Source organism: Hyla sarda, chromosome 9 (assembly GCF_029499605.1).
Source record: "Hyla sarda isolate aHylSar1 chromosome 9, aHylSar1.hap1, whole genome shotgun sequence".
NCBI lineage: Eukaryota > Metazoa > Chordata > Amphibia > Anura > Hylidae > Hyla > Hyla sarda.
Window position 1 is genome coordinate 32,578,372 of NC_079197.1, and position 20,533 is coordinate 32,598,904.

Consider the following 20,533-nt stretch of genomic DNA (forward strand, 5'->3'; position numbering starts at 1 on the left):
TGACAAAGTTTTCCCCACTCTGCAGAATAGGAGATAAAAAGATAATTGGTAAAGGTCCAATCAATTGGACCCCTACTGATCCCGAGAATGGGGACAAAATCTGTCCTTGGGATGAACAGTGTGCATCGCACATGCACAGCTAGAGCTCCATTCATTCCTTGTTGGGCTGCCAAGATTGCTGAGCCCTGGACTTAGTAATGGTTGATGCTCCCCCGTAGAAAATGAATAGAGCACTGACTGGTGTTCATCATTCTTTTCAAGAATACTTCTTTTTCCCATTCTCAGGATTGATGGGGGTCCCAGAAGGAGGACCCCAATGATCAGCTTGTTATTGCCTACCCTGTGAATAGGGGATAATGTCTTCAGATGGGAATACTCTTTAACCACCCTATGGTATATAGAAATAGTTGTGGCATAAAAGTGAAATATGTGCATGATGACCTAAGACATATGGAGAGTTAGTTTTCATTTTCATTCTCACAGAAGCTCCAGTCATATAGTTCCCTATGGCTTCATGCCTTAATGGAGATATCCAGCCAAAAGTGAAAAAAAAAAAACTAAAATAAGTAATATATATTATATATAATATATATATATATATATATATATATATATATATATATATATATACTCACTATGTCTCCACAAGGCATCCCAGTGAAATTGAACCCCTAAAGCCCCCTTAAACTCCAGCTGAGAGCTGAAAAAAAAAGTACACAAACCATCAACCCCTGCACTTGTTTCCAGTCTAAGCTACAGGGCAGAGCTGTCATATGGTTAGAAAATCAGTGAATATAGATGAGGTAGGTGTGCGTGCCTCAGCCAGTCAGTGACAATGACACACTGCACATTAAAGCTCTGGTTCTCTGAGCTGAGAAGAAGGGAGTGTGACATTGCAAAGTGACGTGTTTGACCCAAAACGGCCGGCCGAACACAGCAAACTGGTGCCCGACAGTTATCATGTGTGCTTAAAACTAATGGACTTCCTGCCTGAATAAAAAGCTGAGAGACACAGGGTTTGGGCTCAGCAAAGATTACACTTGTACATTACAAAGTGATATAACTTAAACAGGTGCAGTTATATAAAGGTAATTTCATTTGGCTAGAGTTCTCTTTTAATTAAGTTCACTTGATAACCTGTAGATATAAAAATGTGGCTGCTTATAATAGTATAGTGCCACTATTATGTTACATAAAAGGCAATAAAGAATACACTATGTCCAAATGCTTTAATATACATATGTAATATCAAAAGGATCCACAGACCAATGTTCTTGTGATGTATAAAAACTTCTTTCTTCTCATCCGAAAGAAGTTGGGCAAAATTACAGGCCATTTTATCCACTGTCTGAAGTATTGCCATAGGTCCTTTGATAATCTAAATGGAAAAGTTGTACAGTTATTTTTGTCATAGTAAGCACAATACTGATATTAGCAACACCACAAAAAATAAAAATTACCGGAGCTACTTCTGACCACATGTCTGGGTCATGTTGCTCAAGAAGCTCCCCAGTTACGTGAACAAAATGTTGACTCAGGTCTTCTAATGTGTTTTTGCTGCCATGCATGTCAACATCAGCTACTTCCTTCAGAAACTGGATGATGCCCAAAACATCCACTGAATCCAGAGGACTTTCTTCCATTTCCAGACCCACTTCGATAGCCTGAAGGCACGCCAAAGCCTCAGGTGCACTAAACTGGGTAACATCACTAGTAAGAGGATTTTCAGATATCTAAAAAGAAACATATAATTCAATCTGTCATGTATTTCTTGAAGACATTTAATTGTATTTATAGCCTTATACAAGTAAAAAAAAACTATGTGCAATAAGTATTTTATACACTCAGGTGAAAACATGAATGTTATAATTTTGCTAGGCCCCTATGTATGTTATCTAGTTTTTATTGGGGTTGTCCCACCGTGACAACCCCCCTTGGAAATTAAACAAACCCAGGGAACCGCTGGTGCTTGCAGGTCCAGATTCAGAAGCCTCTGGCTATCAGCTGATATTGGCATATGATGCTATAGTTAAATAAATGGTCATCAATATAATACATGCACAAAGCAGGTCCACCAAAGTGGTGGCTGTGCACTCTGGCACGTAAGGTGCATCAATACATCCATATAGGCATATGGAAAGGAGATTTTCTAAAAAGACAACCCCTTTAATTTTGTGCATATCACCATACAGTAACCATAATTCTTGCTCAGTGACTAAGGCAGGGATTTTCAAACTGGGTGCTGCTGCGCACTAGTGAGTCAGCAACAATCCCTAGGTACAGTGGGGATCAAAAATTTGGGCACCCCAGGTAAAAATTTGTATTAAAGTGCATAAAGAAGCCAAGGAAAGATGGAAAAATCTCCAAAAGGCATCAAATTACAGATTAGACATTCTTATAATATGTCAACAAAAGTTAGATTTTATTTCCATCATTTACACTTTCAAAATAACAGAAAACAAAAAAAATGGCATCTGCAAAAGTATGGGCACCCTGCAGAATTTATAGCATGCACTGCCCCCTTTGCAAAGCTGAGACCTGCCAGTGTCATGGATTGTTCTCAATCATCCTCTGGGAAGACCAGGTGATGTCAATCTCAAAGGTTTTAAATGCCCAGACTCATCTGATCTTGCCCCAACAATCAGCACCATGGGTTCTTCTAAGCAGTTGTCTAGAAATCTGAAACTGAAAATAGTTGACGCTCACAAAGCTGGAAAAGGCTATAAGAAGATAGCAAAACGTTTTCAGATGTCAATATCCTCTGTTCGGAATGTAATTAAGAAATGGCAGTCATGAGGAACAGTGGAAGTTAAAGCAAGATCTGGAAGACCAAGAAAAACATCTCGCAGGATTGTGAGAAAAACTATTCAAAACCCACGTTTGACTGCACAATCCCTCCACAAAGATCTGGCAGACACTTGAGTTGTGGTACACTATTCCACTATAAAGAGATACTTGTACAAATATGGTCTTTATGGAAGAGTTATCAGAAGAAAAAATTGAAATTTTTGGCCGGAATGAGCAAAGGTACGTTTGGAGAAGAAGGGGAACAGAATTTAATGAAAAGAACCTCTGTCCAACTGTTAAGCATGGGGGGGGATCAATCATGCTTTGGGGTTGTATCGAGCCAGTGGCACAGGGAAATTTTGGATGCAAAGTTGATGCCATCTGTGAAAAAGCTGAAGTTAAAGAGGATGGCTTCTACAAATGGATAATGATCCTAAACACACCTCGAAATCCACAGGGGTTTACATCAAGAGGCGTAAAATGAAGGTTTTGCCATGGCCTTCACAATCTCCTGACCTCAACTTAATTGAAAATCTATGGATAGACCTTAAAAGAGCAGTGCGTGACAGACAGCCCAGAAATCTCAAAGAACTGGAAGACTTTTGTAAGAAAGAATGGGCAAAGATACCTCAAACAAGAATTTAAAGGCTCTTGGCTGGCTACAAAAAGCGTTTACAAGCTGTGATACTTGCCAAAGGGGGCAGTACAAGATATTAACTCTGCAGGGTGCCCAAACTTTTGCAGACTCAATTTTTTTGTTTTCTGTTATTTTGAAAGTGTAAATGATGGAAATAAAATCTAACTTTTGTTGACATATTATAAGAATGTGTAATCTGTAATTTGATGCCTTTTGGAGATTTTTCCATCTTTCCTTGGCTTCTTTATGCACATTAATACAAACTTTTGATCCCCACTGTATGTCGCGACCGTCTCGTCCTGCATCAGCAGCCGTCCTTGGTCACTGTTTTTAAGTGGTCACTGTCCATGCTGCTAATCTTGAACAGGAAGCCAGTGCAGCGGCTATTTTAAATCAGTGAGAAGCGGTGGCTGCCAGAACTGTTGAGTGACGCCCCTGGTGTCGAGCCAAAGAGCGCAGTGGGAGGACATCACTTGTCAGTGCCCCTGTTTTGCTGCCGACCCTGCACCTGATCATGCTTGTGCCAGACTGAGGCCATATAAGAACGAAATAGCATGAGGGGGGGGATGAGTGGCCCAGAGTGTCATCAAGGGAGAGAATGAAGTAGCACAAGGGGTGATAAGTGTGGTAAAATAAAGTGGCACAGGAGGTGAATCAAGTGGCACGGGGGGAGATCAAGAGGGGGAATGAAGTGACAGAGGGAGATGAATTGGTACAGGGATCAAGGGGGGTATGATGATGGGGGAATCAAGAGAGGATGAAGTGGCACAGTTAAGGATGAAGGGGAATAATGAAGTGGCAGAGGGGGGTTATGAAATAACACAGGGTAATTAAGTGGCACAGGTGGGAAGAAGGGGGTAATGAAATGATATAGAGGGTGATCAAGAGTGTGTGTGGGGGGGGGGGGATGAAATGGCACAGGAGGCAGCAGCCACATTTGTAATTCTGCTAACTAGTATCCCATTGTGTGGTGTGTTGTAGGACGCACAATACTATTCATGCAATTGGCAATACTGCAAGAAATGTGTCGCCAAACTATGCACTTCTAAAAAGAATGTCACCAACATGTTAAGTTTGAAAAGCTCATCTCTAGAAGCTTAAAAGGGAACAATCACAAAAGAGCCAGAAACCATAACTCCAAGCGTAAAGCTCAACTCACCACGCTGCGGTTTGAAATCATATTCACTCTGCTAGCGAAGCTTTGGTCACGACTCGATTTGGTCTTTTGAAAGAGATTATAGACCTCTGGGGAAACAAAACAACAAATAACATCAATTAGTGTACTGTATGGTTTTACCATATCCATAACTACATTACCTATATAGCCTCAGCTTGCAGAATTTAGTCATCTAATCCTACATCTATGGCAAACAATGTGGAACACTATTGTGTTGAATAGTAAAAATTGCAGTACTAATTAAGCAATATAATTGACTCTTTTTGTACTTTTTTATTGTTATACTGGGTTCAAGAGATAAACATTTTTTTGGTCTTCAGCAAGGCACCACCCATTTCTGCTGCAGCTGCAAAGTTTCAAAGAGGTGTTCTGAAGCCCCAAGAGCAGTGTTTCTCAAGCGTTGTCCTCAATACCCTCAACATGTCATGTTTTCTGGATTTCCTTAGTCTTTCACAGGTGATATAACTATAGCCAGTGAATCAGGTATCACCACATTTATATCACCTGTGAAAGACTAAGGAAATCTTGAAAACATGACCTGTTGGGGGGTCTTAAGGACCGCGGTTGAGAAACACTGCCCTAAAGTGTCTGCCTTCTTTCTCCCCCTCCCTTTTCCAGCTTGTTTGACAAACAGGGTTAGGCTTCCAGTGCTGAGCCCTGTTGAAATCTAGCACGTGTCAGGCTTCCGAATTGTGGTGCACACAAAGTGAGCTTGCGAAGCCGCTTCCCAAAGTAGAAAAACTTGCACCATGCTTTCATATTGTAGTGCATGCATGTGTGAGATTTCAAGAGCACTCGTTGCTGAAAGCTTAACTTTAATCAAGCCAGGAGAGGGGAGAAAGCAGAAACAAGAATGTGTTCCAGCCTGGGACACTACCGGAGACTGGTAGCACCTATGTGAAATTTCCCAATGTTATCAGTTTTGAGCCAAGGACATGTAAAACAAATGTACTTTTTGTTTTTTTGACCAGATACCTATATAACATTGTCAGCAGTTAAAACACAATCCCAAGATCACGTGAAGGCTGTTTGTTCTTTGGTTGGGTGTTGCTCTCTTTAAAAGGATCTGGTACAACCATACAGGACACTAATTTGAGTACCTCTTGAGAAAGGGAAAACAAAACGATCGTAGGGGTCGGGGCGCTTCTTGTTATTCCCACATGGGTAAGGCTACACTTAGTCCGTACTGATAGTACTATGCACTGTCTGCGCATCTATCTGCATTTACTTTGCACCTTATGATATGTGGTTATTCGAATCTCATGTCATGAGGAATGATACTAGTACCAATTGTTCATGATTTAATATATGTCACATGTATTGATGATCAACAATGGTAAATGTCTGCAAATAAATTTGTGCACTTTATTAATGATATTATATATGTGGCGGACATCACAATTGTATTTTTCCTATATGTGTCATATATTTTGCGTTCAGACAGTGTGCTATATATCCAATAACAACCAGCTTTGCCCCATTTTTCTGCATTGGATACCCATTTGTTATGCTTTATATCTGCAATTGATGTGTTTTTTAAAGAAAAAACATTGTTCAATAAAAATTTGTACTTTTTCATTTAAAGGTGTTGTCTGAACTCAAATTTTCTTGTATATAATCTCTTTTAAAGAGCTCTAACATTAGCCATATTTTAGGGCACCTGTGCCCAAAACAACTGGCATTACTACATGCTGCTAGAGTGTTTTTGTGGAAATTGTTACTACTTACTTTACATTTATTGGGTGAACTGTACTAACACATATTATAACATGTATAGAATATGAAATTTTACCCTTTTCGTGGTAGCAAACAAATGGCAATGCATCCCAACATGTTGTGTAGTTGGTCTCACCATTACGGTTTTGCAGAATTTGACACCTTGAAGAATCTCCTATAAACAAATAAATATATAAAAAATAGAAGTGTGACTAGAATCATAAAATCTCAATAAAGAATAAGAAAAGAAAATGATAAACTGAATTACAGTATATGTGCAAGAGAAACCATTGGGACAAAACATCCTTTATTAAAAGTGAGTAAAAAAAAATATTTTTTTTGCTGAAGCAACCAATCACAGTATAGCTTTTATTTTACCAGAGTATTGTTACGCCTAGCGCTCCGGGTCCCCGCTCCTCCCCGGAGTGCTCACGGCGTCTTTCTCCCTGCAGCTCCCCGGTCGGTCCCGCTGACCGGGAGCGCTGCACTGTCATGGCCGTTGGGGATGCGATTCGCACAGCGGGACGCGCCCGCTCGCGAATCGCATCCCAGGTCACTTACCCGTTCCCGTCCCCTGCTGTCATGTGCTGGCGCGCGCGGCTCCGCTCTCTAGGGCGCGCGCGCGCCAGCTCCCTGAGACTTAAAGGGCCAGTGCACCAATGATTGGTGCCTGGCCCAATTAGCTTAATTGGCTTCCACCTGGTCCCTGACTATATCTGACCTCCTCCCATGCACTCCCTTGCCGGATCTTGTTGCCCTTGTGCCTAGTGAAAGCGTTTTGTGTGTCTAAAGCCTGTGTACCAGAACTTCTGCTATCCACCCTGACTACGAACCTTGCCGCCTGCCCCCAACCTTCTGCTACGTCCGACCTTGCTTCTGTCTACTCCCTTGTACCTCGCCTATCATCAGCAGTCAGAGAGGTGAGCCGTTGCTAGTGGATACGACCTGGTCACTACCGCCGCAGCAAGACCATCCCGCTTTGCGGCGGGCTCTGGTGAAAACCAGTAGTGACTTAGAACCGGTCCACTAGCGCGGTCCTCGCCAATCCCTCTCTGGCACAGAGGATCCACTACCTGCCAGCCGGCATCGTGACAGTAGATCCGGCCATGGATCCCGCTGAGGTCCCTCTGCCTTATATCTCTGATATCACCACGGTGGTCGCCCAGCAATCCCGACAGATCGCCCATCTAACCCACCAGCTGTCGGAAATGTCCACCATTGTGCACCAACTTCAGTCGCAACTTCAGCAGCAATCATCTCCTCCGCCAGCTCCTGCACCCCTTCCGCAGCGAGTGGCCACTCCTAGCCTCCGCCTGTCCTTGCCGGACAAATTTAATGGGGACTCTAAGTTTTGCCGTGGCTTTCTTTCGCAATGTTCCCTGCACATGGAGATGATGTCGGACCAGTTTACTACTGAAAGGTCTAAGGTGGCTTTCGTAGTCAGCCTTCTGTCTGGAAAAGCCCTGTCATGGGCCACACCGCTCTGGGACCGCAATGACCCCGTCACTGCCTCTGTACACTCCTTCTTCTCGGAAATTCGAAGTGTCTTTGAGGAACCTGCCCGAGCCTCTTCTGCTGAGACTGCCCTGCTGAACCTGGTCCAGGGTAATTCTTCCGTTGGCGAGTACGCCATACAATTCCGTACTCTTGCTTCTGAACTATCCTGGAATAATGAGGCCCTCTGCGCGACCTTTAAAAAAGGCCTATCCAGCAACATTAAAGATGTTCTGGCCGCACGAGAAACTCCTGCTAACCTGCATGAACTCATTCATCTAGCCACTCGCATTGACATGCGTTTTTCTGAGAGACATCAAGAGCTCCGCCAGGAAAAAGACTTAGATCTCTGGACACCTCTCCCACAGTCTCCACTGCAATCTGCGCCTAGGCCTCCCGCCGAGGAAGCCATGCAAGTGGATCGGTCTCGCCTGACCCTGGAAGAGAGGAATCGCCGTAAGGAAGAGAATCTTTGTCTGTACTGTGCCAGTACCGAACATTTTTTGGTGGATTGCCCTATCCGTCCTCCACGTCTGGGAAACGCACGCTCGCACCCAGCTCTCGTGGGTGTGGCGTCTCTTGATGCTAAGTCGGCTTCTCCACGTCTCACGGTGCCTGTACGGATTTCTACTTCAGCCAGCTCTTCCCTCTCAGCCGTGGCCTGCCTGGACTCTGGTGCCTCTGGGAATTTTATTCGGGAGTCCTTGGTGAATAAATTCCGCATTCCGGTGACCCGTCTTGTCAAGCCACTCCACATTTCCGCGGTCAACGGAGCCAGGTTGGATTGCACCGTGCGTTACCGCACGGAGCCCCTCCTAATGTGCATCGGACCTCATCACGAGAAAATTGAATTTTTGGTCCTTCCCAATTGCACTTCCGAAATTCTCCTTGGACTACCCTGGCTTCTACACCATTCCCCAACCCTGGACTGGTCCACTGGGGAGATCAAGAGTTGGGGTCCCTCTTGTTCCAAGGACTGCCTTAAACCGGTTCCCAGTACTCCCTGCCGTAACCCTGTGGTTCCTCCTGTATCCGGTCCCCCTAAGGTCGTTAGGGACTCTGCCTGCCACAGAAAATGCCTCTCCCCCCCTCCCAGTCCACTCAGGCAAGCCTCGGTGCCTCCTCATGGCCCTCGTCCTGGTGTCACACTGCCCCGTGCCAGGCCTCGCCCTCTGCCCTCCCTCCCCATTCCCACTCCTGCTGTACTGCCTGCCATTGAGGAAACCATCCATTCCTTCCCGGTGTCCTCATCCCAGGGGAGGCAGTCACCGGACAAAAAAAAGGGGAGACCTAAGGGGGGGGGGTACTGTTACGCCTAGCGCTCCGGGTCCCCGCTCCTCCCCGGAGCGCTCACGGCGTCTTTCTCCCTGCAGCTCCCCGGTCGGTCCCGCTGACCGGGAGCGCTGCACTGTCATGGCCGTTGGGGATGCGATTCGCACAGCGGGACGCGCCCGCTCGCGAATCGCATCCCAGGTCACTTACCCGTTCCCGTCCCCTGCTGTCATGTGCTGGCACGCGCGGCTCCGCTCTCTAGGGCGCGCGCGCGCCAGCTCCCTGAGACTTAAAGGGCCAGTGCACCAATGATTGGTGCCTGGCCCAATTAGCTTAATTGGCTTCCACCTGGTCCCTGACTATATCTGACCTCCTCCCATGCACTCCCTTGCCGGATCTTGTTGCCCTTGTGCCTAGTGAAAGCGTTTTGTGTGTCTAAAGCCTGTGTACCAGAACTTCTGCTATCCACCCTGACTACGAACCTTGCCGCCTGCCCCCGACCTTCTGCTACGTCCGACCTTGCTTCTGTCTACTCCCTTGTACCTCGCCTATCATCAGCAGTCAGAGAGGTGAGCCGTTGCTAGTGGATACGACCTGGTCACTACCGCCGCAGCAAGACCATCCCGCTTTGCGGCGGGCTCTGGTGAAAACCAGTAGTGACTTAGAACCGGTCCACTAGCGCGGTCCTCGCCAATCCCTCTCTGGCACAGAGGATCCACTACCTGCCAGCCGGCATCGTGACAAGTATGTTAAGAAATAAAAGCTTAGCTGTGATTGGCTGCTATGGGCGACACAGGCAGTTCTTCATTTATTTAGTTTTGAGCAATTCATTACTGTCGGAGGATCCAGCACTTTCAATAAAATTTAGCATAGATGTCAAAATTACATACGAGCAATGTTTCTCAAACCAAAAGTTTCTCTGATTTCTATTGAAAGCTGAGGGTGTTTCTTTAGGACCATGACAAACGTGCTCCTTTCCTCGCCCTCCCTTGTCATGAGGTCTGCCCAAACATTTTTACATTTGCAAAGCTTTGTGCCCATGCTTTATATAACTCTAATGCAGGCATGTGGAACATATATGGTGCAAGTACACCAGAAAAACCTCCAGTTTGTACAAAATAAAAAATGAACAATTTTACATTTGCAAAGCTTTGTGCCTAATGTGCTTGCTTTTTATAACTTTATTGCAGCCATGTGGCACCTAATGTGTTACAAGTACACAAAAAAGCCTCCATTTTGTGTCAAAAGAATTAACAGTTTTACATTTGCAAAGCTTTGTGCCCATGCTTTTTATAACCCTAAAGCAGCCATGTGGAACCTATATGGTGCAAATACAGGCAGCAGTACTTTTCACCACAGTCAGAGGAGTAACTTTTAGCTTCTGGGCCCTGATGCAAAATCTGCAACAGTGCCCCATGTGCCAATTATAATACTGGCCTCTTATGGGGCAGATGTGCTTTGGTGCCCCAGCTATTATCACACTTCGAAACCTCTTGTCCTCTAACAGGCTCTCCAGGAAATCATGACAGTAAATGTATTGTATAGTGTGAGAAGTACATTGAATAGATATACCTTATTAGTTCCAAAAACAGCCCCACCCCTGACCTCAGTTAAGTCCACTAAAGTGAATGGGGTTGACTTACAACATACAACCTGATCACAGATGTGATGCTGTTTTTGAAAAAAAAAGAAAAGGTTTTCACCATGCAAAAAATCACGTAAACTTTCTACTATGGGTAAATACAGTTACAATTATACCAAATGAATATAATTTTTATGTTTTACTACTTAAAAAAAAAAGCATTTAGAAAAATGTATTAGCATCACCATATTGCCTTTTTCTTATACGCAAAGCTGTGTGAGGGCTCATTTTCTAAATGGTAAGCTGCAATTTCTATTACTACTTTAGCATAGAAGGAAATGTTTAATCCCTCATTCCCAACATTTTTAGTTCCCTTAGGAAAGCGATCATATAATTTCTGGTATGTAATACTGCAATGCTAATGTGTTGCAGTGTACATTTTTTTCATTCTCACTTTTCCTATTTCATCCTGCCTATGGCATCATAGTTGTATGGTGTAGCACATTATTGTGTTGTGAAGATGCCAATTGGAAGCATTGGAATTTTCTACCAAGCTAGTCGCTAATACTAGGTGTCAGCTGATAACATTCAACACCTGTTTGGCCCTCAGCCCACTCCATGCACCTCCATTCGACATTTAAAATACATGTATGTCAAATGCCACAAGAGGGTTAAAGGGTACCTCTCATCAAAAAAACTTTTGATATATTATAGATTAATATATGCAGAATAACTTTACAATTGCATGTTATTAAAAAATATGCTTCTTTCTCTTTAATTTTCCACTTTGAAGAAATGACCACTAGGGGTCTCCCTACCAGTCCTGGCAGCAAGCATTTCAGACTCATGCTGGAGTCCTAAACACTACGAGCTGCCAGTCTGCTTTGTTCACAAAGGAGAACACTCAGAGCTGCCAGCCTGCTTTGTTCACAGCCTGGCAGCTCTGAGTGTTTAGGACTCCAGCATGAGTCAGAAATGCTTGCTGACAGGACTGATTGGGAAAAATACAATAGAAAGAAGCATATTTTTCATTAACATGCTATTGAAAAGTTATTCAACATTCATTAATCTAAAATATATCACAAGTTTATTTGATGAGAGGTACCCTTTACAGGAAATGCATTTTTATGTCACTGTCCACATGGTAATAAAGTATATAGTAATAATATAGGAGGATATTTAGCAAAACCTGTGGAATGGCAATGTTGCTCAGTTGCCTATAGCAACCAATCTGCTCATTTCATACATTCTTAACAAGGCCTCTGGAAAATGAAAGAATGGAGCTGATTTTTTGCTATCGGCAACTGGTCAACTTTGCCTCTCCACAGGTTTTGATAAATCTCCCCCATAGTACCTAATCTATGACACTGTGCTTGGTATGGGAATGCAGCTCTAGTTTGAATGTCATGAATATTTCCGTCAGCTGATCAGTAGAGGTGGTGGGAGTTTAAAGTTTCTTGATCTGATATTGATGGCATATCCTAAGGATAGGTCATTAATATCAAGGACTTGGAAAATCCTGTTAAGGCAGGATACACACCACTTTTTGCCCATTTGAGCAAAAGATACATCGAATAAAAAGACAAAATGGAATGTCGACATATCCACACTCGATAGGCAGAGGCCCCATTCATTTTAACGGCGCAAACATAGTAACCTAGTGACTACGTTAAGGTCATTTCCCATACGTGTATGAATCTTGGTTCAGACTAAAAAGCATGGTGTGTTGCACTTCAGTCGCAGCCAAGACTTAGATATGTTTGGATAATGACCAGAACATTAATCACTATCTGTGCCCTTGACATTGAAATTAATGGGGCCCGTGCCTGTCCAAACATGGATATGTCAGCATGCAATTTTGACATTTCTCTGACATATCCGTGGCTCGGATTGACCAAACTTGATGTGAACAGGCCCTAAGTTTCTAGTCACTAACAGCAAGCAAAAGTCACCTAAATGCAATTTAATCTAAATATATTAGATATGTAACTAAGGCAAATTTATTTTAGGCATATTGAAGTTTTCTTGTTTTTTTCTGTAAATAGAGCTAACTTATTGAAACCCTAATAAATTCCCCAATCAAGCAATCTCCCTCATACCTGAACAGACAGAGTTCACCTCCATTTTCTTTAATGTAGGCTCAATTTCCAGGTGGTGGGTGCTCCATTTAAATACAAAGTCCAGTTCTACTTTACTGCATAGTGACAGCTTTTGTATCTGCTCTTTACTAAGAACTTTTGCCCACACATTAAGACCAGTAATATTCCCGCTGAATGATTCCTTTTCTTTGAAAGTCCCACCATAAGAATCCTGGTCTTGTCCAATGATAAAGATGCCCCCCATGATGATATCTTCGGATGCAGGGATCCTGAAGGAGGTTCTCGATTCACCATCAGCATATAGATTTATGGTTTCATTCCATTTTTGCCAAGTTATGCAGATGTGATGCCACTGTCCATCATTAGAGAACATAGAAGAATATCCTGAATGATGCCCATGAATTATGACGGCAAACTTGACAAACCCAGCATCGTTCATTCCTCGCAGCTGAAACTCATTGGTGAAATTCTCCACTGCATACGAAAAGACAGTTTCAGGATCCTTACTGGTGCTGCCCCATTGAATATGGGCACAAACCGTAATTTTATGAAAGGTTGGGAGCTTTGTCATCAACTTGGCATATTTGGTGTCTGTTCTGTGCTCGAAAACCAGAGCAGTGAGTGGTCGCATCTCTGAAAAAGCATCAAGACAGACAGTAAGGAAAATCAAAAGTCTTATAATGAGAGATAACACATAGACTGATACAAGATGAGAATCGGGACTGCTGCTAGTCAACCCATCACAAACCTAACCACGAGGACAGAAGGACTTAGTATTTGTTTTCTAGTATGGTATGTATGCATTTGAACAATAACTGTTTAAAACACTGCCTAGAACACCATCCCACCCTATATACACATAACATCCAACTCCTTACAAGGAATTATGCAGGTCCCCCTCATCCCTCCTAAATAGCTTTTCTGATCCATCGATACATAAACCAAAAGGCCTCTGAAGGTGTACTGTGGTATCTGGCACCAAATGTTAGTAGTGGATGTTTTAACTTCTGTAAATTGTGAGATGTGGATCAGACTTTTGTTTCAGACTTGATCCATGGATCAGACTTGTTTCTCCAGCACATCTCACAGATCCTCAATCATAATCAGTGGAATTTGACGGAAGTCGACTCCTTAAATTCTTTATCATGTCCCTCAAACACATTATCCGACTGAAAGAGACCACCCTTCATTAAGGAATATTGATGCCATGATGGAAAAGAATTGGTCTGTACAATGTTCATGTAGATGGTACTTATCACATTTAACATCTACATTAATGCCAGGACCAAAAATCTTCCAGTAAAATATTACTCAAGGAATCAAACTTCCCCAACCAGCTTGTCTTCTTGCCAGATTGCATCTTGGCACCATCTCCTCCCCAGGCAGGTGACACAAACTTACATAGCCATCTCCATAATGTCAAAGTGAGTGATTCTTCAGACAAGGCCACCTTCTTCAATTGTTCCATTCTCAAGTTCGGATATTCACAATGTAGGCACTTTTGGCGGTAGATTGGTCAACATGGGTGCTATGACTGGTCTGCCGCCCCATACACAACAGTCTGCGATGTACTGTGTGTTCTGACATGTTTTTATCATAGCACACATTAAAATTTTTCAACTATTTTTGTTACTCTGGGATTAAACCTAATGGGTTATCTTTAGCCAACCACGTACATTTATAAACCCATCAATGGATCACTAATTGTTCTACTTTGTATCACTCTTAAACATTATACTGTGCCTTTAGTAGTTCTGTTGACTTTAACTAACAAGTAAAAGCTGCAGTCCACAAGATTGCATATAACTTTATGTATTGTTTGGACCACAGTTGAACTCCATAGTTAAAATCAATTAATAGCGCTACAAAAAGTCAGTGTTGCCCTAGCCTAACAAGAACACCCCACAAGATCGGCCAATTTAAAGATGCACTGAGCTAGTCCTATTGAACCTTCTCAATGTTTCTCAGAGCCTTATGCATGCTTCCTAAGGCTAGGAGTTGTAACACCAAGCGCTCCAGGTCCCGCTGTCTCCCCGAAGCGCTCACGGCGTTCCTCTGTATGCAGCGCTCCGTTCAGCGCTGCTGACCACGAGCGCTACTCCCCTGTCACCAGAGGGGACGCGATCCGCGGGATGGGACGTGCCTGCTCTCGGATCGCGTCCCATGTCACTCACTGCACGCCTGTGCCTGCTTCTTCCCGGCGCGCGTGGTCCCGCTCCCTAGGGCGCGCGCGCCGGCTTACTAAAATTTAAAGGGTCAGTGCACCACTAATTGGTGCCTGGCCCAATCAGTTTAAAACATATAAAAACCCACTTCCCCTTCCTGTCCTTGCCGGATCTTGTTGCCTTGTGCCCTGTGAAAGCGTTTCTGTGTGTATCCCTAGCCTGTGTATCCAGACCCCTTGCCGTTGCCCCTGACTACGAACCTTGCTGCCTGCCTTGACCTTCTGCTACGTCTGACCTCGCCTTGCCTTGTCCTTGTGTACCGCGCCTGTCTCAGCTGTCAGTGAGGTTGAGTCGCTATCGGGTGGAACGACCTGGGGGTTACCTGCCGCAGCAAGTCCATCCCGCTTTGTGGCGGGCTCTGGTAAAAACCAGTAACCTCTTAGATTCCGTTCCCCTGGTACGGCCCACGCCATCGCCTCACTGACACAGAGGATCCACTCCTGTGTCCTCCCCGCATACCAGTCCGGACCCTGACAGGAGTACACTGCAACTGTTTTTTCGATAGCATGTTACAAAACCAGTACATTAATTTAGATGCAATACATAATGCAATCTTTTCATACAAAGCAGTAGAAAAAGCATACAAAGCCTTAGCTCTGTGATGCATATTAACAGTATTTCTATAATCTCTTGCAACGCATGCAACGTTTTTAGCCACCCAGATCTTACCTGACTTTTTCTCTTTCTTCAGCCAAATAGGGAACTGAACTACATTTTCAGGTAAGTCCTGGACTTCTTTCACTTCAGAAAGTAGAGTTGAAAATTTGTACTCGCAGTATTTTTCAGCTTGTGTGTAGCCATGTGGTTTGCTGACGTACTCATATACTGCATGATGGGTGTCAATGAAATTAGGAAGCGTTTTAGACCCTAGAGATAAAAGAATTGAGAGAGTTTGATTTGAATTTATGGAAAAAATGCCAATAACTCATAGCTGTAATATGTTATAGGCTAGAGGAAAGAGGTCTGGGTTTACTTGGATTAGAAGAGCCTTTTATTTAGTAGTTGCAGAACAACATAAAAAATGGGAACATCCTTTGCAAATAAAATACCAGACAAATTGATGAAGTATTATGTACTATTTTGTTCTGGAAAATGTGGAACACCAATAACAGCATCCAACAGACCCTACTGATTTTGATGAGGTTTGTCAGGCTTCCATCATGGTGTCCAGCATTTTCCAAGACAAAATAGTACATAACGATTCATTATTTTGTCTGGTATTTTCTTTGCAAAGGATGATCCTAATAGAACATTTGAGCCATTTTTACGATTTAAACGGCTAAGAAGTGAAGACAATCTCATCATTTTTTGTTCCAAATTAATACATTTTACCAACATTGACGAAGAGGTTTGTGCTGTCAAGGTTGTACCACCTTAGCCATTGTGACACTATAGGTTGCAACCTACTGCACTTGTTCTACGACAGGGGGTCACTGCATATGTGCCTTAAAGGAGAACTACAGTGGAGGAAAAACTTGTAAATTACTTCTATTTAAAAATCTTAACCATTCCAGTACTTATCAGCTGCTGTATATTACAGTATATTACAGATATACTACAGAGAAATTTGTGAAGATCTTTCCAGTCTGACAACAGTGCTTTCTACTGACACCTCTGTCTGTGTCAAGAACTGTTAAGAGCAGGAGAGGTATTCTATGGGGATTTGCTTCTAATCTAGTCAGTCCCTGACACGGACAGAAGTGTCAACATAGAGCAATGTTGTCAGACTGGGAAGAACTGCACAATTTTCTCTGTTGTATACAGCAGCTGATAAGTACTGGTAGGATTAAGATTTTGAAATAGAAGTAATTTACAAATCTGTTTAACTTTCTGGCACCAATTGATTTGAATATATTTGTTTTCCCACTTGTTTCCCCCGTAGTTCCCCTTTAACCTGTTAAGGACGTAGGACGTACCTGTACGCCCTACGGCCGCTCCCGATGTTTAAAATGGGGTCACACCATGACCCTGCATCACACCGGGTCGGTCCCGGCTGCTATTCATAGCTGGGACCCTGGGCTAACAGCGTGCGGCACCGATCGTTGTGCAGCACACTAGTAACCCTTCAGATGCGCCAATCAAAGTTGACCGCCGCATCTGAAAGTGAAAGTAAACGCTTCCCGGCAGCTCAGTCGGGCTGATCGGGACATCATGATAAAATCACGATGTTCCGATAAGCTAGGATGCGAGCGGAGACCCCCTTACCTTGCTCCGTCACGTCCGATCTGAGTTTGATTGCTCCAAGCCTGTGCTACTGGCTTGAGCAATTGAGCCCCTATCTAGCTGATCCATGCAAAACTATGGCTTTTCAGGGATCAGCATAAGAGATCAGTGTGTTCAGTGCTATAGCCCCTATGGGAGCTATAGCACTGCAAAAAAAAAAAAAAAGTTAACAAAGGTCATTTAACCCCTTTCCAAATAAAAGTTTGAATCACCCCCCTTTTCCCATAAAAAAAAAACTGTGTAAATAAAAATAAACATATGTGGTATCGTCGCGTGCGGAAATAGAAGGTGATGAGGAAAAAATGAAAATGCTAAAACGGAAAAACCCTGCGTCCTTAAGGGGTTAAGAAGTATTTCCATAAGGCTAGGTTTCCACACAGGTATTTTTTTCTGCTTTTTGAAAAACTGCCACTGCAATTTTTGAGCCAATTTTTGAAGTGTATTCAAAAGGAATGGGAAATATAAAGACAGGACTTCTACTTTACCTTCCACATGGGTCTGCCTCTGATTTGGCTCAAAAACTGCAATGGCAGTTTTCCAAATAGCAGCAGAAAAAACCTGCGTGGAAACCTAGGCTTATGCCTACAGGTCCATTACATGTTTTTGTAGGAACTTTCCAAGCATGCAGTCCTGCCATATGCACAAGGTCTAAGTGTCTTCAACAGCCTCAAAAAAGGGCAACTGCTTAATAAATATGGTGCAATTGTTTTCATGGCCGCTTTAACCACATTTGTAGATCTGCTCTGTTTGTCACAATGTTAAAGAAGAACTTCAGAACACAAAAATTGTCCTCCATACTGCCAACAGTAAAAAAAAAAAATAGATACATACCTTCCTTCGCTCCCCTGGTGCCTCCTGTAACCCGCTCCGGTCTCCACCGCGATCCTCTTCCTGGTTGCCGGTGGTCGACGAGTCATACTGCACTCAGCCAATCACCGGCCACAGCGAAGTCCCGACTCGGCCGGCGATAGGCTGAGCAGTAGTGTGATGTTTTCGGCCCCGGCAGCAGGTGCCAGTGTAGTGAAGAATTGTGTGTCTTGAAGCATTCTCACACTGCCGCTTAGCCTATTGCCGGCCAAGTCGGGAATTCGCTGCGGCCGGTGATTGGCTGAGTGCAGTATGACTCGCTGACCACCGGCAACCAGGAAGAGGATCGAGGCGGAGACCGGAGCGGGTTAACAGAGGCACTGGAGGAGCAAAGGAAAGTATGTATCTATTTATTTTTTTACTGCCGGCAGTATGGGGGACAATTTTTGTATTCTGGAGTTCACCTTTAAAATTACAAACAAATAATTTAAAGAAAACTGGGGCAAGAACCTACCTGCTGTACTTGTGTAATTAGAGTCAACTTGATTCCAGCAAATGCAAACACCACAAACCTGTCGGGAGAGGGAATTGAATTAATTATCTATATGCTACCCTCACATATTTTTCTGAGCTGGAAAATACATCATGCACATTACCCCCTAAATGAAGAAATGAAGCTTCAAATCTTTAGGTTGGGGTCACATAGTGTATTAGTATGTATATTTTGAAGTGTAATGCTTTAAAATTTATGTTTTATGTCCCTACTTAATTTCACAGGAATACACGGCATAGTTTGTTTTTTTAGTTTGTTTGTTTTGTAACATGTTTAACTTTTTACAGGGGTGAAAAAACATACAAGTAACTTTTTATGTGTATATTTGTATATTTTGAATGTATTGTATTTGGCTGCTGTATAACAAATGCATAAAAATATGCTTCAAATATAAGCAAAGAAACACATGCAAAATACACCATTTCCTGCCATGTGAGTACACCCATATGATGGTCACATGGAATGAATGCGCAACTACAGGCTATACAAAATAGATTTATTTGTATTTATTATTTTTTTATGTATAATATAATTTGATTTTGTTTTAATTACAATAATTACCTACAACATGCCTATAACCGTTTTTCTGTTATTTTTTTTATTTTATTGTAAATTTTTTGTCTATGTAGCTTTATTAAGACTTGTTTTTTGTGAAATGAAATTTTCATTGGTACAATGTCAGGGCCCATATTTATTTTGATTACCTTTTATTACTTTTTGGCAAAATGGGATTTAAAAAAACACTACTTAAAATCCAGGAAAATTCTTTTGCTTCTTGCATGTAATGCATGTGCTGCTGCCCACTGGGTGTTAGGAAAAGGCCACCAGGCAGTTGTATAGATGGTAAAATACACTGCCTTATATTTATAGGTAACCTGTCATCTCTTGGCATGTTGCCTAAATCCCAGCAACTTTTTCCTGTCCCACCAGTTTTGATGAATAGATCCTTATACCCAAATAGGGAGAGATCTATAGATCAAGGCTGGTGGGATGGGGAGATGCTGGGGACCTGTCTGATGACTTGTGTTTCAGGCAGCATGGGAATAGATGAAAGGTTCCTATAAAATATTGCAAAGGGGGTTCTTTTGTCCCAATGGTGGGTGTATTTTTATTTTTTTATTTTGTGTGCATAGCCTGACTGCATAATCTCAAGAATAAGGGAAGATATGGCTTTACTGGAATGCTGTGGCTTGAACAGAGCTGGTTCATAATGTGCAACCTCTTGTGTTTTTATTGTTACTGGAGAATGTACCATGTTCCTTTATGCTATGCAATGCATTCCCTAGTTTTGTTGCCCTTGTGTGCTTATATCTTACACATTCTCTCTTCATACACGTTTTCCTTGAGCAGACGTCTTTATGCTGCTTATCTTGTTTTGAATTCACTTGTATGCTGTATAACCTTTATGCTTACCCTTTTTATACGTGTCAATGTTGGAACTTGAGGAAGAGAGCAAGCCACTCGTTAAACAGGTTGCCCCCATGCATTGTTTTAGATATTTTTTTTTAAATAAAGCAGTGTATGATGCCATCCAGAGACTTCCTTTATAACAACCCCATGCGTGGTTTATCTGACAGGTTAGAAATCGGACTCGCAGACCGAACCCATGTGACGGATGTACTCTAATGTGGACATATGCTGTATACTATTCTGCTGAAAATAATAATGCCTAACTTACCATCAAGATGTTAAATAGAAGCTCCAGGGCGTCAACAACTGCAGAGATTAATCCTTGTGATCTCATGCTTGGGAAAATAAACACAGATCAAAACATAAAAGCAAAACTTCAGAATAAAAATAAAAACATTATAAAAAATCAGGAATTGATAGAATGTTAATGAAAACTACTTTGCTTTCAGAAGAACTGATACACACCCCATTCACATAGACACGTGCCTTAGGAAAATCACAAACAACTAACAATGCAGTCCTGGAATGTCCGGTCTCCTTAGAGGAAGGCC

General features: G+C 42.8%; 1 protein-coding gene across 1 annotated transcript in view; it reads right to left on the reverse strand.

Annotated features, from left to right (window-relative positions):
* ADGRD2 (adhesion G protein-coupled receptor D2) overlaps positions 1-20,316 on the reverse strand; it is a 199,284-nt gene extending 178,968 nt beyond the window's left edge. The window contains exons 1-8 of the mRNA XM_056539057.1: positions 20,251-20,316; positions 18,534-18,591; positions 15,659-15,856; positions 12,765-13,397; positions 6,394-6,492; positions 4,584-4,669; positions 1,461-1,733; positions 1,267-1,378 (exon numbers count right to left, since the gene is read on the reverse strand). Of these exons, the coding sequence (XP_056395032.1) occupies positions 1,267-1,378; positions 1,461-1,733; positions 4,584-4,669; positions 6,394-6,492; positions 12,765-13,397; positions 15,659-15,856; positions 18,534-18,591; positions 20,251-20,316 (1,525 nt within the window). The remainder of the gene's footprint in view (positions 1-1,266; positions 1,379-1,460; positions 1,734-4,583; positions 4,670-6,393; positions 6,493-12,764; positions 13,398-15,658; positions 15,857-18,533; positions 18,592-20,250) is intronic.
* Between the last annotated feature and the right edge of the window lie 217 nt (positions 20,317-20,533).